General features: G+C 56.1%; 1 protein-coding gene across 2 annotated transcripts in view; it reads left to right on the forward strand.

Moving 5' to 3' along the window:
• The first annotated feature begins 799 nt into the window (after positions 1-799).
• Positions 800-23,898, forward strand: part of MACROD1 (mono-ADP ribosylhydrolase 1) — a 143,664-nt gene continuing 120,565 nt past the window's right edge. Inside the window, exons 1-3 of one of the 2 annotated variants that reach the window (XM_074371842.1) lie at positions 800-1,375; positions 11,275-11,376; positions 11,979-12,095. In XM_074371842.1, coding sequence (XP_074227943.1) covers positions 1,078-1,375; positions 11,275-11,376; positions 11,979-12,095 — 517 coding nt within the window. In that variant the 5' untranslated portion in view covers positions 800-1,077. The remainder of the gene's footprint in view (positions 1,376-11,274; positions 11,377-11,978; positions 12,096-23,898) is intronic. The other variant, XM_074371841.1, reaches the window with a different exon arrangement.

Below are 23,898 nucleotides of genomic sequence, written 5' to 3' on the forward strand. Positions count from 1 at the left end.
GCGTCCACAGGTAGCCTCCCTACAGCCTTGTGGAGGGTTATTGCCAAACTCAGCCCCAGAGAGGCCTGCAGCACCGGGGCAAGTCTGAGCCAGCCCAACCTGAGTGCTGTCTTCCTAATTTACAGCTCCAGAAGCAAGTTCCAAGGGGACAGTGTACCAGAGTAAGAACAGCAAAGCTAGTACTAAATCCTTTTTTGGTACCCTGGCTCCTTATCCCAGGTTATAAAAATATCCACTCTTATATTTATCAAATAAGAAATTGATATAGGAAGGAAGACATTAAAATATTTAGATTAAAAAATCCATCTTCGTAGTCCTTGTAAAAAATTAGGAAAAGTATTAGGAAAAAATCACCCCAATTCTTCCACCCGAGTGTGCCACTTGGAACTCCAGTTTTCTGCCTTCAAATTCCACGATTTCCACCTTTGCCTCCCCAGTTGCTCTAGATTCGGTTCCAGCCGCGGCCCCGCCCGCCCCCGGGGGTCTGAGAGGCAGCGGCTCAGCGGCCTGGGGAAAGTCGCCCAACCGGACGTACCCGTTCCGGCCACTCGTCACCTCCCCACGCCCGGCGGGGATCCGCGGCTCCCAGGGTCTGAAGGTGGGGTGGGGTCCGGGTGATCCTCAGGGAGCCGCGCCCGGCTCTGTAATGAGCGCGGGGCCGGAGGGGCGGAGGCGGAGCCGGGGCTGCAGGGAGGGTGGGGGGCTCCCAACCCATGTCGGGGGCTGGAGGCGCCTCCAACCAGGAAGTTGGCGGCGACTGAGCCCGTCCGGTGGGAAGGCGCACTGCAGCCGCGCGACCCCCCGACAGCCTAGCTCCCGCGCGGCTCGATCCCCGCAGACCCGGGCGGGTCGCGCACGTTTGTATACGAGTGCGGGGGCCCATCCAGCGCCCGGACTACAAGTTCCAGGGTGCCCAGCGGCGCGCCCGGGTTTTCTGGCCGCGCGGCCCGCTGGCTCCGAGAAGGTCGCCGCGGGCTGGCACGCGCCACTAGGTCCCCGAGTAAATAAGGGAGAGACTCCCCGAGCACCGTAAATAGAGTCCAAGTGGGCGGGGAAGCCGCCCCGCGCCGCCCGCTCATGTCTCTGCAGAGCCGAGTGTCCGGCCGCCTGGCACAGCTGCGCGCGGCGGGGCAGCTGCTCTGCGACCCGCGCCCCTGGCCCGGCCCCTTGGCGGGTGCCACGCGGACCCGCAGTAGTGCTTGCGGTTCCCCGGCGTCTTTGGGCGCTTACGACCCCCGTACGAGGACCCCAGCGGGAGTTGGGACTTGGGGGGCGGCGGCGGTGGGGCGGAGAGCCGGGGTGCGCATCTGGGCCCCCCTGGCCATGGCGGCGAAGGTGGACCTGAGCACCTCCACCGACTGGAAGGAGGCAAAATGTAAGTGTAAGCAGGAGGGGGGCGCGAGAGGCGAGGGAGACCCTACGTGGGCCTTCTCCAGCTGGACACCCCACCAGCAGCCTCCTCCACCCCAGAGACCTGGGGAAGTTGAGGCTCCATGTACCCTATATGGACCACCCCCATTCGCAGCCACGCCCCCATGTGCCCAGCGCCATAAACCACTTCACCCCAGACCAGGTCCAGGTCCCCGGGTCGTGGGCAGTGTGAGGAGTGTGGCCTCACCCACTGGAATGGATCACAGGGCTCCCCCAGAGATGATCTACGATCTACCTCCTTACTCTGTTGTGTAGGGGGGAAACTGAGGCCCAGCGCCTGAACTGAACAGCCCAAGGTCACTGGGAGTTTGCTTCATATCTGACATTAGGCTCTGAACTCCCCAAGCTTTGCGTTATTTGGTTTCTCAAGTGGTGGGTTTTTAAGCAGAGTGGCAGGGAATGGGCTAAGGGGACAGCTCTGGGGCTGGTGTCCCACCTGGTGGGGTCAAATAGTCACAAAGACTGGCCTCCCTGGGCAGGCCCATTCCACCTCCAACCCATTCCTACCCCCAGGGGCCTGCCTCTCTGGGCATGTGGTCTCATGCCCTTTTGCCCTTATCACTGGCCTCTGGCCACTTGTAAGCAGTCTCTGCCTCATTCCTAGGGGACACAGGGCAGGAACTGGGTGGTGGGACAGAGATGGGGCACTGTGTCTCTGAGAACAGTGACACCCCACCACCCCCAATCCACAGGAATCAAGCCATTTTCTCCCACTCCAGGGCAGGGGGTGAGTCCTGGTGGGCATGAGTCTCAGGGCTGAACTCTGAGCCCAGAACAGAGCAGGGAAGGCAGGCAACCTGACCTGTAGAGCCCCAAATAGCCCTGCTGTCCATCCAGCTGCCCCTGCCCTTCAGGGCCTGCTCCCTGAGCTCTTGTGATCATTCCCCGCTGGATCCTCTTTCAAAAGGGCAGGGTTTGTAGCTCATTGGCTGGGCCTGTGTGGTGGAGTGGGTTTGGCCAATGGGGCTGGGAAGGCAGGCCTGCAGGCGGGCTGTGGTTGGGGGTAAAAGGAAGGCATCCTCTCGGGATTGGAGGTAGAGTTTAAGATCACTTACCCTGTCATGAATTGCGTTGCCTTCGCTGGGATCTTAAAGCGCCGGCAGGAAGCACTTGACTGCTCCGGGAGCACAAGGAGTGCTCGTCATCCCTTGGCCCTGGCCCTGGAACACTGGTCAGGGCGAGCAGTAGGGGGCCGCCCCCTGGCAAGGGGACTGTCCCCACAAGGGGGCCTGCTTTCCCTTCTCTGTCAGAGAACAGCGACCCAGGGAGGTGGGAAAGAGAGCTGGGGAGGCCAGGGGCCCAGGCACCTGTTCCCCGAACTGCCGCTTTTTCTAGGACCCAGCTCTTCGCCCCCTCCCATTCCTTGGTTCCTCTGAAAACTTCCAGACCTCAGGAGGCTGAGGTGCCAGGGATTCCCAGGCTGCTGTGGTGTCTCTCTGCTAGGAGCTGGGATTTCCATTCATTCATTCAGTCCTTCTGTGTAGCCAGCACTGTTAGGGTGCAGGGGAGATAGTCAAGGGCCCTGCCTTCACGGAACTTAGGGGGAACAAACAGTAGAGAATGTGATCAAGGCAGTGAGACAATGCCGTATAAAGGTGAATGCTGTGAAGAAGCCACGGCAGATGGGGCCGCCTGAGCTGTAGTGTCCAGTCAGGGGGCAGTGTTGGAGGGCTGGCCCCAGGAACCCCAGCACTAGGTGTGAAGCCCCCAGCAACCATTAGATGGTAGCTTGTAGGGGCGAGACACAGAGAGATCTCTGTGTTTAGTTATCTACTGCTGCATGGTTCCAAATTACCCCAACACTTAGTGGCTTAAAACAGCAAACATTTGTATTATCTCACAGTCTTGAAGTGTTGGGAAGCTGGGAGAAGCTTAGCTGGGGGGTCAGGCTCGGGGTTTCTCGGGAGGTCACTAGGACACGTGAGGGCTAGAGTGAGCCCTGCCCAGATGGCTGTTGGCTAAAGGTCTCAGTTCCTCACCTCGGGGCTGCTTGAGTGTCTTCCTGACATGGCAGCTGACATCCCCCAGCACGTGACCCTAGAGCAGGCGCCTGAGGAGACCAAGCCGACAGCCACAGTGCCTTTTTGTGACATGGGGCAGAGTCCCACCGTGTCTCTTCTGCTTTATTCAGGGTTTGGAATGAAGTCACAGCGTCCAGACCATATTCAAGAGGAGGGAAATTGGTTTCTGCCTTTGGAAGGAAAGAGGATCAAAGAATCTGGGACATATTTTTAAGACCACCACATTGGGAGGCTGCCCCAGCTGGACTCTGCCTCTAATTTGGGTCCAAACTTTGATCCTTGAAGACCCCTCAAACTTTTTCTTTGTTACAATTTACACATTCCACTGAGTTATATTGTACAGTGAAGTACACTCCATGTACAGACCTTAAGTGTACAGTCAGTGTACTTTTACCTAAGTATCTGACTTATGGAGAACATTGCCATCACCCCAGAAGGTTCCTCTTAGCCCCTTTCCAATCAGTATCCCTTACAGCTAATCACTCTCCTATCTATTTTCTTTTTCTTAAACTTCATATCACCAGAGGCATACAGCACATCCAGTTCTTTTTACTTAACATCTGTGTGATTTGTCCACATTATTGGCTGTACTGACAGTTTGCTTTTTTTTATTGTTGTGTGATATTACATGGTATGGATGTACCACAGTTTGTATACCCAGTCTCCTGGTGATGGGCGTTTGGTTTCTGGTTGGGGACTGTTGGGAATAAAGCTGCTCTGAATATCTTTGTACATGTCTTTGATGGACATGTGCTCATCTTTTTCTTAGGGATATACCGACACAGGCCCCTAAATGCCTGTCTGTACATGAGATGATCCTCTTTCAAAGACTGACACATAGTAACCAAACTCACAAGAGACTGAGGTATAGTTCAGAAGGTTGAGGTACAGTTCACGGTAAGGAAATATTATAGCAGTAAGTCTGGAAGCTCACCTGTGCCTGGGCAGGATCTTCTCTCCCTGTATTCCCTGTAGAAAAACCATGTGGAAGCCAAATCATAGTCTCAAGTTTGCTCAGTAGCATGTGTTCTCAGCTGGGGAGCTGGGTGAATGATTTGGGGCAGGCTGGACAAGCTTCCCTGACAGGGGTGCACCTACCCACCAAGGATGCCCTTCTCCCGGGCCGTTGCTTGGTATTTCAGTCCATGTACTGCACCTGTTGAGTGTCTGCTCCTGGCCCCGGGTGCAGGATGCCTCAGTCCACGGCCAGTGAGTCTTCTGGACAGATGGCCAAATTCTGCCTGGGCTCTGGGCATTCCTTTTTTCCATCTTCAAGCTGAATGCCCACTTCTTTTTCTTTTTGGGGGGAGGTAATTAGGTTTGTTTGTTGGTTGGTTGGTTTTTAGTGGAGGTACTGGGCATTGAACCCAGGACCTTGTGCATGCTAAGCATGAGCTCTACCACTGAGCCATACTCTCCTCCCAACTGCCCACTTCTGCTGGCCCATGTAAGTAAATACCATCCCTCTATGTAAGTAAATACCATCAGGCTGGACCTTCCTGGTTAGGAGACATTCAGTCTTTTTTTTTTTTTTTTAACATACTGTTTGATTTTTATTTTATTTTATTTTATTTTTTTCCCTTAATGGAGGCACTGGGGATTGAACCCAGGACCTCATGCACACCTAGCACATGCTCTACCACTAAGCTATACCCGTTAGCCCCACATTGGAAACAGTTCTGCCGTAAGGAATTGGGCATGAGGGGACTTAAGGTCAAGCACTGGGGTATCTGGGGGCTTTGTCCCCATAGGAGGGGCCTGGCCTCCAGGAGAAGGGCGCAGATCGTCCTTCTGACCAGCAGTAGGGGCAGAGCTGTGTGCTAGAAAGAGAATGGGCATTGGTGTCATCAGACATGGCAAGCCCTGGCACCACTGCTTCCACACTCCTGGAACCTCAGTTTCCTCATCTGTAAAATGGGACAAGCAGCACCTGATTTGTATGTTGTGCTGGGAGCACATCAGAAATTTTGTACAAGGGGGCCAAAGGGGGCCAAAGGTCCTTGTCACCCTCAGGCCTGTCTCCTCTCTCTGCTCTCTTCTGGCTGTGGGGACACTTGGCTCCTGTAAACTTGTCTCCCTCGTGGTCTCAAATGCTGGAGCCCAGACCCACGTGTTCTGAGCCCTATTTCCTCCCCCGGTGGCTCAGGATAGGGCTCCTGTGTTCCAGTCTGTTTGCACGGGGCAGGAGGAGGACTGATTTCAATCCCTGTGGGACTTCACTCAGCGGATAATTTATCTGATTTGATTGCCGAACCGGGAAATTTTCCAGGCACACCTGGGAATAGGGGCAGCGGGTTGGGGGGGGTTCTCCCACCTGTCTTCTGGGGAAGCAACCTTGGCACATCCCAGTGCAGTGGAGGTGAGGAGGCCTGGGGAGAGCAGAAAAGCTCCTCGTGCTGTCTCCTGTGCTGTGGGCTTTGATGAGTCCTTGCTCCTGGGGGATGGTGAGCCCAGGTGATGAATGCCCCTGCCGCCATGTTCCCAGGGCATCAGCTCTGCCTACCTGGCCTCCTCCAGAAGAGGAGCCTCCCTCCGTGCCGTCTTGCAAAGTGCCATAAAGACACTTCTTAAAACACATCATTGAATTCCCGTTCGCCCACTGCTCTTTATGGTCCTGGCGCAGCCTGCTTCCTCCAGCCCAGCTTTCATGCCCAGGAGCCGCTGAAAGCTTCGTCCGGGGTCAGGCCTCCCCATCAAAATTTACTGCAAACGTCTTTTACAGCACCTGTCTCACTGGGCTGTGAAATACTCTCGCCTCTCCAAAAATGAAAGAGGATTAAAATGTATGTTGTACATCTTTTATAAGAAAAATAAAACTCACTTGTGCTTTAAGTCTGCACCCGGCCTTCTGGCAGAGGGAGGTGGAGCGTGTTATGAACGCGTGGGGCATATGCCTGGCTTACGGGTCCTGCTGCTCCTCCGCTCTTGATGCTGAGGCCGTGAAGACTGTGCTCGGTTGCTCGGCTGGCTCCTCCTTTCCCATAAATCATATCAGTGCAGCACATAGCTCCTCGGGGGCCAGCCAGGTCGCAGTGTTGTTCTGGAGATGAGGACACGACACCCCGCATGCTGGCCTCGTGAGGTGTGCACTTGGGGACCGTAGGCTGGAAGGGCAGGCTGATGGGTGTCCCCAAGTCACAGCTGGTGGAAGAGCCCGGGGCTCTGGCAGTCTTCCTTTGCCGTCTCCAGGGAGTGGAGCTGTCTTTTGGACTTTGCTGGAGAGAGGGGGCCGGGTAGGCTGGGCCACTCAGACCAGTACATGGATACAGGGAGGTCGGTGCAGGAGAGAGCCTTGGGCTGGGTCCCGCCCCGACTTCCTTTTGCTTGCCTGTGGCCAGGGATGGTTTTTCATTTTTTTGTTAAGCAAGCAAGGTGGTGGCATCAGCCAAATGGTGTCTGCTAAGGTACCTGAGTCATCTCTGGGCGTCCCAGTCTGGGTCCATGGGGGGCCTGCCCCAGCCAGAAGGGCTCCCCTCATTGGATTCCTATGGGGTGGGTCTGGGGCCTGGCTGACCCATCCCTCCAGTGTCACAGCAGGTGCATTCACTGTCTGGCCACAGGTCCAGCCTGCTGTGAGTACCTGCCCTGGGGCACGCTGAGGCCTCGGAGGGGGGATGTCTGAACTCACAATTGGGCAAGATGACAAATATGGGGACCCAAATAACTTAAAAAGCTCCTCCACCTGCTATGCCCCAAGTTGGAAAAATAATGTTTCCCTTCCTAAGTTTCGTTTTCATTTGCTCTCTTTGGGCCTTATTTCACTCACAGGAAGGAGCGAGTGTATCTGGTGTGTATATTGCTCTTGACAGTTTATAAAATATTTTCTTTCGCAGCAAGCTTGGGTGCCAGGGAAGGCCTGTCTTACCCTTATTGTCGAGATGAGAAAGCTGAGGCTGAGAGGGCGGGCACCTTGCCTGTGAACGTGATGCTGGGAGCTCATGAGCCCAAACCTAGTGGGACTGAGGAGCGAGAGCAGAATCAAAATCACAGCTGTGGCCTGGTCCTGGGCTGGCACATTGCCCCAGCACATGCCTCAGACAAGCCGGAGAGGCTGCTACCGCCTTGCTTTTGCTCTCCTGTCCAACCATTTGGTTTCTTTCCGTTTCCCCACCACAGTGCTCTCTCCAACCCCAGGGCTTTTGCATGCGCTGTTCCCTCCACCCAGAAGACCCTGTTCTCTTAGCAAACTTGCTGTCAACCTTCAGGTCTCAGCTCCTTGGTTCATTGATTCATCCCACAGACGCCCAGGGACACTCACACATGCCTTATGCTGTGCCAGGTGCCAGGAATCCAACATAAACACGGCAGATCCCTGTGTGCCAAGGTCAAGTAAGGAATAAAGCATAGATGGTCGGGGAGGCAGCTACTCTGGGAGGTGGGAAGGGCCACGAGGAGGGGACTGTCAAGGAAGACCAGGCAGGAGGCACAGCAGGTACAAAGACCCTGAGGCAGGAAACAGCCTGGCTATTGGGGGAACTGAAAGGTGGAGGGGGAGGAGGCAGAGTGATGTGGCCGTTGCCATGAGGGCAGCACACGAGGAGGTTGGGAGAGAGGCAGGCTCTCATGTGGGCCCAGGTAAGGACTTAGAGTTTGAACTGAGCTTTACACAGAGAGTTTCTGACTTCCGTTCCTAAGGTCTCTGGGCTGCTGTGTTAGGAGCAGACCATAGGATAGACACAGGGAGTCCACCTGGAAGTGGGGGGCTTCCAGAAGGGTCTAGGGAACGATCAATGATAGAGCAGAAGCCTTGGTTTCTCTGTGTTCTGGGGATAAATCAGCCTACAGATGGTTGGAAGGGGGAATAAGAGAAAGACCCTAGCAAAGGGCTCTTCACTGAGAAGGAGGGAGGATGGAAGGGTGAAAAAGGAATGTTTTGTGGGGAAGGAGCCGGAAGTTCAGTTTTGCACACAGGGAGTCTGAGGATGAGAGCAGGCTACAGGCCTTGGGGAGCAGATGCTCAGAAGAGACAAGGGGCTGGAGGTGCAGCCTTGGGATCATGAGCACAGAGGGTTTTTGAATGCGTGGAACTGATGCAAAAACCCATAGAGAGGTGTAGATTAAGGAAGGGGGAGGCAGTGAGGAGACTGAGAAGGAGGACCAGTGAGCTGTGTGGGATCCAGAAATGGGGACCTGGTGAGGAAGAAGGAGCGGGGGGTGCTGAGTGCACCCGGGAGGCCAGGAAGGACCACCTCATAGGGTCAAGTGGCTAGTGTAGTGCCTCTGACCTTGGCCTTGATGAAGAAGTGAGGCTAAGGGGAGCAAGAGAGGGAGGAGGTGGAGACCAGGAGTGGAGACAGTGGAGGGGGCAGGCAGAGAAATGAGGCCACAGCTGCAGGGCGTGGAATGCGGAGTTCGAAGGAGGGTTTGTTCTAAACAACAGGGTACATGAGAGGGCATTTGAGGGCAGACAGGCAGACAGGAGGGGGAGCCTGTGGCCTCGGCTGGGAGGAGGGACCTTGGTGGCCAGTGACCTGAAGGAGGACGAGGTGTGGGAAGGTGTGTGTGGGGGTTCCTGGCTTGGGAGAGGAGGCAGCATCTGATGGCTGGATGGCCTGGAGGATGAGCAGGGTAGGCTTGGGAGAGGGAGAAGGGGGAGGGAGGACCCACTTCCCAAGCAGCAGATGGAGTAACCACCTGGGGGAGGTGAAGAATTTAGAGGAAGCCTCTGCCTGGTTGTGAGATTTTCTCTAGTGATTTGCTGCTCTGGGGCAGAACAGAGACATTAGGGTTGCCTCCTCCAGGAAGCAGTCTCGGCCTCCCCTCTGCTCAGTTAGACCCCTGGTGCCTCCCAGGCTTGATGCATGGTGAGGGTGAGTGTTAACTGACTGGTCTATTCAAACCACCAGGGAGAGGCACAGCCTGTGGAGCCCGGCCTGTCCTATGCTTGGTGGTACCGTCTGCCGGCAGCTGAGTGCTTGGCTCTGTGCCCAACTAGGCCTGTTCTGCTTCTCATTTAATGTGAGAGAGTCTTCCGTATCCCTGTTTTATAGGAGACAAGCAAGGCTTGGAGAAGCACTTCAGTTCCTTCAAATGCCAGCACCCTCCCCCCACCACCATCTCCTCAACACACAAAGAGAGGAGCATTCAAGTCCGAGCCCTTGGCCTGTTTCTCAGATCATGGGGAGGGCAGAGCCTTGAGAAGGTGGGGAGGGGGTGATTTTTAATCTCTATCTGGTGGAAACATTTTAAATCTGATTCAGGTGCCCCTGGCAGGGTCACTTTCCTCTGTGCCTGACCCCTGCCCTGCACCCTGGATTTCAGCCAACATACTGTTCCAGCTGGTGGAACACCCTTCCCTGCCCAGCTACTTCTCATTCCTCTTCCCAGTCTCAGCCAAGCCCCCGGGACTGGGGTTCCTGATACTGCCTCTCCCAGCCCCCGAAGGTCCCTTCCATAGCCCTTCTTGAAGTTTGGATTGCTTGCTTGAGTGTGAGTTTGCCTCCCCTGCTGGTTTGTAAGTTCGCAAGGGCAAGGACCACGTCTGCCTTGTTAGGGGTTGTATCTCAGGCACCAAAAGCAGGACCTGCACGTGGTAGGTGTTTATGCAGCGGGTGGGGAAGTGGCTGCTGGAGAGTGTGGTTCTGCTTTGAGCAGGAGTTGAAGCAGATTCAGGGTGGAACAAGCCTTCTATAATAATTCACCATTGTGTGGAGCCAGAGTGTGAATGGGGCCCTTTCCAGGCTCCTCACACATCCTTAGGAGCAGAGGCTTGGATGCACTGACTTTGGCAAGACAACAGGGGACCCACATGTTTCTTGAATACCTGCCCCTCGCAGCCTTTCCACAGAAGGCTCCAGCAGGCTAACCCTACCTCTCCCGCCACCCCCTCAAATTGCCCTCCCACCTCTGCACGCTTTCTGACGCTGTTTGAATATCTTGTCTGTGGTCTTTGTGTTGGTTGTCCCCTCTCCTAGTGATCACTGGGGGCTGCTCTTTCTCGGGAGCGTGTGGTGGAGGGGGCAAGGCTGGGCTGAGAGCCTGGCTGCGCAACTGGCCTCAGGCCGGCAGGGGGAGCCCACGAGCCACGAGCCTCGACCGTGGCTTAGGAGAGATGCCTCTAAGCCGGTCGTGCTCCCTGCCTGGTGCCACCAGGGGCCCCAGCAAGGGAACCAGCCTGGGTGGACCCAGAGTCTGTGAGCAGATGAGGGGCCAGGCTTCCCACTTATCAACTGCAGGACCATGAGTAGCCTCCTAACCTCCCTGAACCTGTTCCCTCATCTGTAAAATGGGGACAGTTCCAGCTGCTCCCTTGATTCGTGCTGGGGGAGGCCCCAGCTGGGCATCTATCTGTGGGGGACCCTTTGCCAGAGCTGGGGCGACATCACAAACAGGCACCAGATCTGCCTGGCCCTGTGGCTCGTTGAGGAGGACGTTGTCCTGGCTCCCTGTGTCCTGCAGCCTACAAATAATGATGATGATGATGTAACTGATTGATATAACTGATTCAGTGCCACCAGCCTGCCTGGCTTTAGCATGTATGAATAAGCTTGACATTATTCTGCAAGGGCTGTCTTCATCCCCATTCTGTAAATGAAGCATTAGGGACCCAGAGGTGCGGACACGACTAGAAAGTAGCAGAGTTGAATTCTGAACTCAGGTCTGATGCCTGACAGACGCCCTCCACCTCTGTGGGCCTCCGTTTCCCCTTCTAACAAAGAGGGCGGGGCAAGATGTTCTAAGGGCCCCTCCCGCTGGGCCCCCTCCTCATGTGCCTGTGGGAAGGAGGTTTGCATCCTTGGAGGAGGCAAATGTCCTGTGGGCGGTGGGGAAGCTCCCTGCCCACCTGACTCTCCTTCCTGCCCGCCCCGCCCTGTCCCTGCAGCCTTTCTGAAAGGCCTGAGTGACAAGCAGCGGGAGGAACATTACTTCTGCCGGGACTTTGTCAGGCTGAAGAAGATCCCAACATGGAAGGAGACAGCAAAAGGTAGGCCCTGGGCTGGGGAGGCCCAGCCGGCCGGTTGCTGGTGGCCCCTTCAGATCCAAGTCTTGGGAGAATCGTACAGACAAGGCCAAGACCTGGCAGCAGCATTTACTGGGTTTTTGCTAGGTGTGGGGCACTTTGCAGCATCACCGCATTTAATTATTAACACAGCCTGAGGCAGATTCACTTTTTATCCCCATTGTATTGTTGGGAAACTGAGCCCTAGACCCACCACCCCGTGGCAGCTGGAGCTGGTTTTGCCGCTGTGGTGTAGCTGCCGGCAGCATGCGTGCTGGTGAGCATCTCGGCCCCGCAAATTGCATGCCTGGTAACGGGGAACCCGGGTCAAGTCACTTAACCTCCCTGGGCCTCGTTACCTCGTCTGTAAAATGGGGGTGGATGGCATTAATACTGTACCCAAGTGTAACATTGTCGTGAAGATTTAGGGAGATGAGGGTGTGCTCCACATAGTAGGTGCTTAATCAGAGTGGGCTGTCATTCCGGGTTCATTGGTCTCCATGTGGCAGGCTGCCTCCAGAGGTAGAGAGCGGTTGATGGGGGCTTGCCTGGCCTGTGACTCCACCCCCAGCCTCTGCTTGTTCCAGGAGTGACCGTGAAGGTGGAGGAGCCCAAGTACAAGAAAGACAAGCAACTCAATGAGAAAATCTCCCTGTTCCGAGGTGACATCACCAAGCTGGAGGTGGACGCCATCGTCAATGCGGGTGAGTGGGGGCTTCTGGCTGGCCTGAGCCAGAGACCAGGGTGGCCGCCTCATCACTATGCCAGGCATGAGTGGACGCCACCTGGCTCCAGTGAGGCTCGGGTGGCTGGATGGGGATGGGCTGCTGGCGCCGTGGGAGCCCAGCATGTCAACAGCGCAGACTCCTCTCTCCTTGAAACCCTGACCCATCGTGTTGGGGGCGCCTTGGCCGAGCTGCCTCGAAGTTCTGAGACCCATTAGCGGCTGGGAAGGAATTGCATTTGGAATTGTGCCAGCTGCCCTGCCAGGAAGGCGGAGGCCAGATCTGGGTGGTCCGCCCTTGGGGGCTGCAGATGCCCCTGACCACTGCTTTCCTTCCTCAGCCTCCTGCCAGCCCTTCCCACTTCGGACTGGGGCAGGCGAGGATGTCGGGGGAGCATGTCAGGGGAGGGGTGGGGGCAGAGGCCCCTGCACTCATGCTCAGCTTCCTGCTGTGGCTCTTGCTGGCTTGGCAGTTTATTGTGATGAGTCGAGGAACCGGCTACTTCTCTTCCCTCTTGGGAGAGGGAGGAAGTTGGCTGCTCTCCTCCCAGGCAGTTGTCTGCTGGAGATTAGGAGTGTGGCGTCAAGATGGGGGTCAAGTCTAGCAGGTGCGCAGGTGGTTCATGAGACAAGGGCGAGTAGGGGCTGAATCAAGGGTGAGTGGTTGCCAAGCATTGAAGGAAGGAGCCTCCTCCTTAGAGAAGGGTTTGCAGACCTGGGCAGACCCTCTCATCTTGTGATTTGACTCATAGGGAAGCCCCACTGTGCGAGCCCCCTCCCCACCTGCGCAGTCTCAGGCACCCCCAGGAGCATCTCAGATCTCCTTCATCTCACCCTTGGGCTTGCAGCTGTTGTCTGACCCTGGCGCTGGCCAGGGCGTGGAGCGGCCAAGGGACTCTGGGTCTTGGTGGTGCCCATGCTGTTCTCGCTCAGTGACTGGGCTCAGGATACCTGGAGAGAGGTGGCTTCTCTGGGTCTGTGGTCTCGGTTGCATTTCCGACAGTGGCATTGCTGTATATCTCCCCAGTGGTGTTCGCAGAACTATGTGGTCACACGGGTGTTCCCTTCCCCAACATTGCCTGTCTCAGTACACAGGTGACCAGGCACAAGATTGTAGGAGTTCTGACTCCGAGCGGGGAGGGAGGTGAGGTCACCTTTGAGTTTCTGCTGGCGCTTCTTCTGCTGTGTTTCCCTTGGGCCACTAGGACAGTGGGTGGCAGTGAGGTCTCCATCTGCGGAGACATGGGGCTAAGACAGGTCAAGCTAGGTTGGCAGATGTCATAGTGGCCCAGGGGAGAAGGGTCTTCTTGATGCCTGGACCCTGGAGGGACTGGCCTTAGGTGCAAGGACCAAGCCTTGGGGTCCCGGCTGAGGGGACAGTGCCGCAGACCTATGAGGCTGCCCTGCCTGGTGTCCCAGCCCTGTCAGTCACTGGCAAGGGTGTGGGAGGCACCCTGCTGGTCCTTTTGTTGAGCTGCAAAGTGGTCAGAGGGAAAAACGGGGCATCTTATCAGTTCCTTCCTAGCCAGTTTGGCCAAGGTATGGGGACCAAGGCAGGGTGTCGGCTGGGATGCAGATGGAGTTGGGTGGGGGCTCTGGAGGTCACACGTGCGGCTGCAGGCATGATTAATGGCTCTTCCTGAGAGTGTGGCGGCTCTGTCAGCCTCCTGTGCTCTCTGGAAAGGACTTCGGTCCGGCTTCTTTTGATTTGCCGGGACTGGGGATGGCAGTGTTTGCTGCATCTCTCTGGGGTCTCCCTTTCTCCATGTAACTCCTAGGGCCTCTGCTTCCTCCTTGTGTGATGGGGATGGTGGAAAACCCACCTACTGGTTTGTTGGGGGCATTAGAAGCTGATGCTCATAAACTGTGATGCTCACGCAGTGCCTGGCACGAACTGAGCCCTCAGCACCTGCTGCTGTTGTTGGTGCTGGAACTGATGCCACCGTTGTCACTCTGGATATCAGCCCTGTCCTAGGGATGCCAAGGGATGCTGGGCTTCTCCCACAGATGAGCAGTGTAAGCCTCCCCCTGCCTGCCTCAGTTTACTCAATACCTCTTGGTGTATGAGAAAGAGTCTCATGGGGAGAACTCAGAACCGGCCTGGAACCCCAGAAAACGGCCGAGGCGGGTCCTGGATGTGGGGCTTCCATATAGTCTGCATCCCCTGCAGACCCTCCTTCCAGGTTTGCCCAGCCCCGGTGTTTGGGTGGCCTTAGCACCGATCAGATCTCGCGGGTCCTTGATGGGCTTGGTACCCTCCAGCCTCCTCCCCGCCGGGTCCCCACGGCCTTGGCGCAGCGGGGGCCGCCGCCCACCAGGGGGCAGCAGAGATCGCGGTTCCCGAGCCCAGCAGCGCCCGTAAATCAGCCTGTTTATTAGCGGAATAAAAGTCGCGGCAACGCGAGGCTTTTCGGGGCTGCATAAATCTGGTCTGTGCCTCGTGAAACCCATATGTGCTTAATTCATATGTAAAGTTTCAAGCAGGAAGAGAATACGTGTCCATTAAATTCTATTTGACTTGATTATAATCATTAGCCGTGAATAATTGCTTCCCAGCGCCTTCCGCGGAGCCACCACAATGGGGAAAAGGAGCGAGCAATTATCTCGGGGTGGGAATTTTTTTAATTTTATTTTTGAAACCAAGGGCAGTGTTGGCTGCGCGGGATTGGTGGCCCATGGAAAGTGGTGGGAGTCAGGCTGGGCTGGGGACTTGAGGTCCCCTGTGGAGCATCTGGATTTTCTGGGGGTGGGAGGGTCTCTTTTTGTGCCTGAGGCCAAATGGGGAGGAGTAGGGAAGGTGCCATCCTGCCTGGGCCTCGCTCCAGCTGCAGGGATCATGGAGGGGGAGTCTGAGGGGCTGGGAAGGGCTGGTGAGAGAAAGGGTCGATACCCTCAGAACCCTCTCCATCCTGAAGAGCCGTGGCTTGGGGATTCTTCTGCCCTGTGGGTGCTCTCCCCTCCCTGGAGAAGACCTAGGGATCTTTATAGAAGGCAGGGGCCACATGCCCTCCCTGCCTGCCCCCTCACTCCTCCCCTCTCCAAAGATTGGCTCCACGCATGGCCTCACTCCCAACTTTGGAAAAGCAGAGTTTCCTAACTGTCCCCCTAGCATTTGAAGTCCAGGACTGATTTTTACCCTACTCTGTTGGTAATTGAGATGTGATTGGGGGTGTATGTGGTGTGTGTGTGGCTGTGATGTGTGTGTGGTGTGATGTATGTCATATGGTATGTGGAGGTGAGGCTAGAGCAGAGAGTAGAAGAGTGTTTGCCTGGCTGGTGGCAGGGCTTGAGGTCACAGGGGACAGGACCAAACCCCCTCCCGCCCTCGGTAAGGGCAGGCCTCCCAGGGCCATCCTTGGTCCCGCCCTAGTGGCTGCTGACCGAGGCCACTTGCTCGGGCAGAGCCTGGAGAGTTTCAGGCTCCCACCATCTGTGCCTGCCACGGCTCCTGCCCATGGGGGCACACTGCATCCATCTTAATTAAATTGGGCTGCCACGCTGGCGAGATCAGCCAGGGAGCCCCTGCAGGCCCCCATTCTGGAGCAGGAGATTCTAAGGGGCTGTGCCTGCCTCTCCAGATTGGCCCCATGTCCCCCTGGCTGTGTCTGGGGATAGCCATGCCTGGCATCTCTGCCAGAGAAAGCTCTGGTCTAGTAAGTCTCCTGGAGTGTTAATGTCTTCTCTTTGCCACAGGGTGGAGGGTCAGCGGAGGGAGGCAGCATGACCTTGACTGGGTCACTTCCGTGCCCCTGAGTTTCCCAGCTTACTAGGCCTGTGCCTGTGGGCCCCTAGTTCACAGCAGACTGCTGAGTCCCAGGCAGGAAATGTCCCAGTACAAAGAAAGACCCTCATTCTTGGCCAGTCCAGGGTCCTGCTGCCGGCTTTGGCCTTCAGGGCTTAATGGGACACAGCAGGGGTGAATGTGATGCTTTGTGCAAACACAGACAGAATCTTTCACCATAAAACTGCCCTAGGCCAGCAATTTGGGGCCTTGGGCACAGAGGCCAAGGGCAGGTCGAAATCCCAGCACTCCAAGCCTCTTCTTCCCCATCTGAAAAATGGAGCATCGTTGTCCCCTCCCCAGGGTGAGTGTGAGGATAGCGTGAGTTCAGGCCCGTCCGGTGCAGGGCCCAGGCCTGGCGCGTAGCAAGCCCCCAGTAAATTACTATCAGGAAGTCAGCATGAGAGCAACTAAGTAGGATATAATGTGACACAGCACTGGAAGCGAGGTCTGAACAAAGTGCCACGCGACGCCTCAGGGACCAATTAATTCTGCGAGGAGGTGGCGGGAGGCAAGGAGGGTCAGGGGAGCCTTTGAGGGGCCCAGGCATGCAGGCTGGACCATGCAGAACAGGTGTCGTGTTTCACGGCGACAAGCTGGCCTCACAGGGAGATTTTTAAGCTGCTTATTTATTTAAAATAAGGCATGAAGTGGAGCCCTGTTTCCTTATGTCTTGGGCCTTTGATTTGTGAAAATCTGCCAGCTGCTTAGATCACCCTTCTCTCCCCAAGCCTTGCTTCACCCCTTCTGCTGCCCGGAGGGCCCGAAGAGCCTGGCCCCCTCACTGTCTCTGGGCCACCGCTCCGAGTCAGTGATTTAGAGACCGCCTTGATGGACTAGCAGGCAGGAGGGCCGAGGGATGCTGACTGCCTTGTGGGAAGTGATCTGACGCTAAACTGTCGCCATAAATCGCTTTATCTGTCACTTCAGATTTAAATGTGTTTGCTGAGGCTTGCCTGCCGGGCCTCCACAGCCGCCTTCAGCAGCAACCTCTCTGCAGTGGGCAGAGAGGGTGGGCGGGAACCTGTGAGCCCTCACTCACGGGACCTGGCCCCAGGGGAGCACAGCTGAGACCTCTGTCTCCGTGCTGACCACTTGGCTTCCCTGCCAGGCAGACAGGATTCTGATCCCTATTTCCAGTGATCAAACTGAGGCTCAGAGGCAGAGAGTCCATGCCCCAGCTCAGCAGGTGACTGAGTCAGAATTCGAACTCATGTGTGGCCCTTCATTTAGCAGCTGTACGGGTGGGTGTATTGTGCACCAGGCATTGTGGTAGGCCCTGGACTACAAAAGACTCAACCTCAATTTCCAAATGTAGAGTGAAACATATGAATGGAAAGGGACAACAGAGTGTAGGAGGGATGGGAGTTGCACCTGCAAGGGTGGGAGGCAATCTGGAAGGCTGCCTGGAGGAGGCAGCACCTGAGCTGAAAAGTGGGGAGCTGAGTCAGTAGTTGGACAAGGACATTCTAGGGGGAGAGAGGGAGAGTGCTGGCAGGGAGACGTGAGGCAGGTGGGAGTCAGGAGAAGCTCTGGGGGTCTTGGAATGAGCCGAAGTCCCCCTGAGCTGAGGTTCCCCCTCTAGGTCTAGGCCGTATTCACACCCCACGCCACCTCTCCTGGCCTCCTGGTGTTATATCAGCCCCAAGGTGTCAATGAGAAACAGGCTCAGAGACTTGAAGCAATTTACCTAAGGCCACACAGGTAAACAGCAGTGGCACGGGGAAGGGAGGTTTGCCAGGCTCCAGAGTCTCCAGGAAATCACCCATTTTTTTAGGGTGAGTGGGAATACCTTCTCTTTGTTCCCTTTTCTGGTTTAAAACTTCGAGTGTGTTGTCATCTGTCCTCACTACAGGGAAATAGACAAGTGGGTTGGGTGTTTGGCGCAGTAGGTGGTCAATGCAGGAAAGATGGGTCCAGGTTTGTTGGCCCCACAAGGCCTTGTGGTGGCCTCCAGCTCCTGCCCCCGGGCACCCCCTACAGAGCCCTGCCTCTGGGGAGAGCTTGTTATGTGTGTTCCCTCTGGGCTGGGGGCTGCCCATGGGAACATCACCTCATTTCTGAGGCACACCCTACTCTTCCCCCAGTTTACAGATGAGGAGACTGAGGCACGTGTGGGGCCACACTGCTGAGTAAAGGGCTGAGCCAGGAATCAAACCCTCATCTGTAGAACTTGGGGTTTGAGAGGGAAGCAATCGAGTTTGCTTTTTCAGAAGCTCCCTCTGGGTCCAGTCTTGGGATGAGGGGCAGAGTGGATTGGGAGGCCGACAGGGAGGCCTGGGGTCCAGGTGGCACCCTCCCCACGTTAGAAAGTCCAGGACACCGGAGACAATGCCAAGGCCTGATTTCCACCACTGCTGGAGGAGGCGGCTCATTTCCACAAGGTCGAGAAGCGGTTACATAAATTCATAAATGATGAATCCCTCCTGAATTATTGAGATTCCCTCGAGGGCTCACAGGGCCTGGTCCAGTGAGCCGAGCTCTGGCCAATGTGCAGGACTTGAGGATCCTGGAAGGTCCTTCTGCCCTACAGTCTTCTGCCAAGTCTCTCTTTATTAGCCAGATCCTTCCCATCCTTCTATAGGGAACATGAAGGTGGGCCGTGGACCCTGGACCCGATGACCCTTTGTCCTGGGAGACTCAATAAATGAATGAATGAGTGATCAGAGGCCCTTGAGAGTTGGTCGGACAGCGGGAGGGACTGGATGAACCAGTGACCCCATCTGGGCCCCCTCCTCCTGCCCCAGCCCAGACCCCATCCAGCCCTTCTTGGTTGGTCATAGCAGTCAGGGCTGGAAGGGACAAAAGCATTGTGCAGGCGAGGACAGTGGAAGACTGCTTGTGAGGCTCAGTGACCCCGTGCCTGCCCCCAAGGCATTTGCAGTCTTGTAGGGGAAGACGGGAGCATCTGAAGCCCAGAGTGGGATGGCAACTCGCTTAGGGTCACACAGCAGGGAAGTGGCAAAGCAGGCCTTCCTGACTGCCAGCACTGGGCCCTTTCTCCGGGGCCTTTTTCTTCCCATCACAGCAGACACGTGGTTAGGAAAGGCCAGTGGGCTCCGCTGCCCACCGCCCCCTGTTGAGCAGCCTGCGTATGCTCTGTCCAGCTCCCCCGTCCTTGAGGCTGCCTGGCCTCAGCACCCGTGCCTGTGTGCCAGCCTGTGTCCCTGACGTGCTTTCCACCCCGAGCACTGAGCTGAGGAGGCCGGAGCTTGTGGGAATGTGTGTGTTTTGAAATTAATGGGGACCATTAAATTGGCCAAGCATGAAAAGGGCTGGATCTGCAGCCCTTGGCTCGCTCTCCCGGAATGATCCTCCAGCGCTTTGTCAAAGGGCTGCCCAGCCGGCTTCAGGCCACCACAGGAGGCTGTGGCTTGCCTGCCCATTTTACGCGTGGGTACCCTGTGTCCCTAGGAGGTGACGGGGGTCTGGCGCAGCACGTGAAAGCCAGGGATCCCCCAGGAACCAGGGGCCCCTTGCCTTCCTCTCAACGCTTAGCTCTGTGTAGACAGTGCTGTTTGCAGGAGTGTTGGGTTGAATCTGCTGTCTCCAGTCCTTTCGAGTGGGCTCACACATGTATCAGACCCTGACTCTGGGGACTCCTGGATGAGACCAGGCCTGAGCCCAACTTGGGGTGGCCTCTAGGACATAATATGACCTAAAAGAGAGTGGAAGGATCAGCCTTCGTTTCCCCACCTCCCACTCCAGACAGCCCCATCTGCCCTGGAGTCTCCATCACAGGACACTGCACCTGGGTATGAGTCCCAGCTCCATTGGGCACCAGCTGTGTGACCTCAGGCAAGTCCCTGCACCTTCCTGAGCCTCAGTTTTCTCATCTGTAACGGGGGTAAGAGTGCACTAAAGACCCACATCCCAGGTCCTTGTGAGTTTGCAAGAAGACAATTGGTGGGCAAACAGCGTCTGGGATAGAGGAAACCCGAGAAATGCCAGCTTTTGTGCCTGCGATTGTTGCTGCTTCTCTGGGTGGTGGTGGGGTGCTCGGACCCATGGAACTGGGCCTGCTGCGTGCCCAGTGCTTGGTTGGGCTGGGGACGGGGATGCTGAGGGCACCTCCTTCCTGTCCTCCCTGTGGTGAGCTGAGCACTTGCTGGGCCCAGAGAGGCTGAGGGAGGGCCTCTTCTGACCGCCAGCCCTTTGGATTTGGGGTCTCCTGACCATGAGCATGCAGGGCAGGCGGGCTCGCCCCACTCATTCCCCACTGCGGCGGGGCTGTCAGCATCCCTCTCTGCCTTCTGTCGGGGATGGTGTGTGTCACATGGGAACAGCCTGTTAGGCGCCGGCCATTAAGGCGGGGCAGGGGGTGCTCCCCCTCCCCACCGTGGGGGTGCTGACTGATGCTCTCCCTGTCAGAGCTCGATGGCCACAGCTGAGCCCGAGCTGGCAGAGCCGAAGCCACCTGCAGCCTCCAGCCCTCCCTCCCTCTCCCTTCCTTAGGGGTCTTCATGCATTTCAGAAGCTCACCTTTTGGGCTCATTTATTTATTTTGCAAATTATTTGTACTGATGCTTCCTCAGGCCCTGCTGGCAGCCATGTTTCCTGTGGGCTGAGGGCTCCCTTACCCTGCAATCTCGACTGCTCACTTATGCGAAGGGTGCGGCTGTCCTAGGGGTGGGTATGTGGTCCAGCCTGGGCTGGAGGGCCCCCAGGCGTGCAGCATGGGTTGGCCTCAGAGGCCTCTGGAGGCTAGGGCCATGGCTGCTCACCAAATAGGTTGGGATGAAATCCGGTTCCACTAACTGCATCTCTGGGCCTCAGTTTCCACATGTGCACCTCATGGGAGGATAAACAGGGAAAAATGAGTTAGTGCCTGTAATGCTTTGTGCGCTGGAGGGGCTCAGTCAGTGACAACTACTGTTCTTACTGGTGAGGTATCTCAGTGCACCACCTGCTAGACTGGAGCCCCTAGAGGGCAGGGGCCGGTCTGGTGATCCCAGGTCTCCCTCCCTGGACAGGGCCAGCACATGGCCAGTGCCCCTCCATGGTGGGGGCCTCCCAAGGATGTCTGCACAGTAGCTCCCCAGGAGGGACACAAAAGGACGAGAACTAATGACTGATCACAGCCAAGGACCATTGGGTGGAAGCAGGCTGCCCAGTGGGCACAGCTGTTGGGGGAGACTCCTGCTGCATGCACACCGGGCAGGGAAGGGACCGCAGCTATTTATATCCACGTGGGAGTGTCAGAAGCCAGTGAGGACTTGGGGATCAGGAGCTTGGGCTGCAGCTCCGGGGGAGGACAGGTGCTGGGATGTGATGCTGGGTCTGACAATGGGCCTGGGAGGCAGCAAGCACAGGCGGACATGGCCTGCTGGCATCCCCCGCTTCGGTTCATTAAAATCCCATCGGCTGCACCCCATTCCCAATGGCAACAAGTGGTCCTTGTACAGCGGTACCCACCCTCCTCCTCTGCATCACTGCCCCCCCCTCCTCCTTCGGACATTGTACTTGCCATAAAAATAGGAGCTTAGCTGCGGTGGCCGCGTAGCATGTGGGAAGAGAGAGGCCCGGCTGTCAGCCATCCCCCTGCCGGCAGGCCTTGCGTCTGTTTTATTATTGCTGCCTGGCTGTATTTCACGTAGGTTTAAACATCATCAAACGCCACATCCCTTTTGAAAAGCAAGAGCTGCCTTGCTGAGTATGTTGAGGAGAAACAGGAACATTAAAATCTACGAAGCAAATGGCCCAGAATTGACATTTGCGATGGGAGCTTTGCAGCTCTGTCAAAGGAGCTGAAACCTGCCTGGCAGCCAGCAGGGAACTTTCTGGTGAGGCTCATGGGTCACACAAAGGTGGGGCAGGTTGTAGCCAAAGCCTTGGGGTTTGGCAGGGAGGGGACGAGGGTGGCATAGGCAGGGCCAGGGGGTGATAAAATTCTCTGGGTCACCTGACCACCTCTTGTGCCTCCCTGGCCTTGCCCTTGACTCAGACTCATCTCCCTCCTAACAAGGCAGATGGGAGTCCCCTCTGGTGCACAGAGCAGGGTGCTGGGCTCTGGGGCTTGAGACACGTCAGAGGACAGATAGGACAGGGCTGCCTTGGCTCTTTTGACCTTGACCAGGATACATCTCCCCTCTGAGCCTCCGTTTCCTTGTCTGTAAACCTGGGTGAGTGACATCCCCTCCAAAGGTCGCTGAGAGGATGGAGGTGTGTATAAATGCCCAACAAGCTGCTGGAACTCAATAAATGGTGACTGTTATCACTGAGCAAGTGGGCGTTTGAGCTGGAATTGATTTTTTTTAAAATGTTTAACCTACCTATTTCCACTGAAAAATAGGCGTAATAAAACTGGGGAACCATTAAACCAGGAATAAAAAGAAATAAATGAGGGGAGGATGCTGACCTGGGCATCTCATAAGAATGTGCCCTGTGCTCTTGGCCACACCTGGAACCCTTTGGCCTGGATGTTTTTGGTATGACATACTTTCTGACCTGCCAGCGTCTCACCTGGTTCCTGGTTCTGTTCAGTGCTACCACCTGCCATGGGATACTGGTGTCTGGTCAACCGTGGAAGGACCATGGTTCATCCCCACCCTTGTATTTTATGTTCTTGGTGACTGCTTGGGGCAGCTTGGCTCCTGGCACTTACCATGGCCCCATCCAGAAGATATCTCAAAACTAGGCCATTGTAACAAATCTGTTGCAACTGAATATGAAAAGCAGCCCTGAGCTTCCTGGCAGCCATAGCAAAATGGGAAACAAGACTTCAGGTTCTGTAACTCTAAACTTGGAAATTCAAATATACTCCAGCTTAATGCCTCTTTCTCCTTCTTTCTACTCTCTCCCTTTTTTCTTTATTCTCTCCCAACTATTCTTTATTTCCCCTGCAGATGCTTCATAGCTCGCTCCAGAGCCCCCTCCAGTCTCACTCTCTCAGTGCACTGCTTTGCTCCTGACTTGGGAGGCCCCTCTGCCCTCCTGTTTATCGCGGTCCATTCGCTGACTCATGTCAGCGGCCTGGCCTCTGGGCTGCTTGCCTTGCTCAGGCCCACTGGGTCTGCCACTGTGACTTCTCTCAGATGAGCCAGTGACTAATAAGGGTTGCCCCCAGGGGGCCAGCAAAATCTTTCCCTCCTTAATATCAGAGTTTAAAAATGTGTCACCATCGATTTGAAGAAAAGACTTGTTCCTGCTGAGAAAAGCGGCCTGGAGATTTGTCTCGCCTTAGGAATCACACAGGCAGCTGCATAAATTCCAGAGCCACAGAGGCTCTCCATGCAAATGCCGACTCTCAGCCCACAGCCAGCCTGGAGAGCCCCGCAGAGCCCACCCCAAGCTCCCGTGGGCTGGCCTCCTACTCCCCCACTGTTCGTGTTCCCACGGAGACCGCAGGATCCGCTTTGCAGAGGGCATCCTTGTTTAGAAGAGCCTCATTTCTCTCCACTTCTTTGTGGTTAAGCCAGAGGCTGAGCCCGCGGCTAATTTCATGTCACGATATGTTTTAATCCTGGAGAAGGAGGAGTGACTTCTGAGTGGGGGGCCCCACAGGACCGGGGGGGTGGTCCCCTCCTTTATCCTTGTCCATGGAGCTGTTGGCTATTCAATGGATCTGCCCTGAAGGTGGGATTTTTAGGATCTGGATGTCCTGTCTCCTGACCCTGTTTCATCCTTGCCTGGAAGGGATTGTTGGGGTCATTTCGTCCATCCCCCTGTCTCTACCTAGGCCCCCTCCCCTCTGGCGGGCAGGCCTGCCCCCTATGCTTTGCCCCCAGACTTAGCCCAGCCTCCTGCCCCACAGCCGCAGGCAATGGTCCCCCCTCATCTAGCAGCTCTGTGAGCCCAAGGTAATCATGACAGCAATGACCTAGAAGGTGGCTTCTAGTATTCCCACTTTTCAGACTGAGAAGCAGTGGTGCTAGGGTGGTAAGTGACTGGTCTCAGATAAGTCAGGAACTTTGGACCAGATCCTGGGCACTTTCCACTATGTCACATCGTCTTTGAGTGAGTGAATGAATGAGGGGCAGTGGGCTCATGGCAACCACTCGTA

This window comes from Camelus bactrianus, chromosome 10 (assembly GCF_048773025.1).
Source record: "Camelus bactrianus isolate YW-2024 breed Bactrian camel chromosome 10, ASM4877302v1, whole genome shotgun sequence".
Lineage (NCBI taxonomy): Eukaryota > Metazoa > Chordata > Mammalia > Artiodactyla > Camelidae > Camelus > Camelus bactrianus.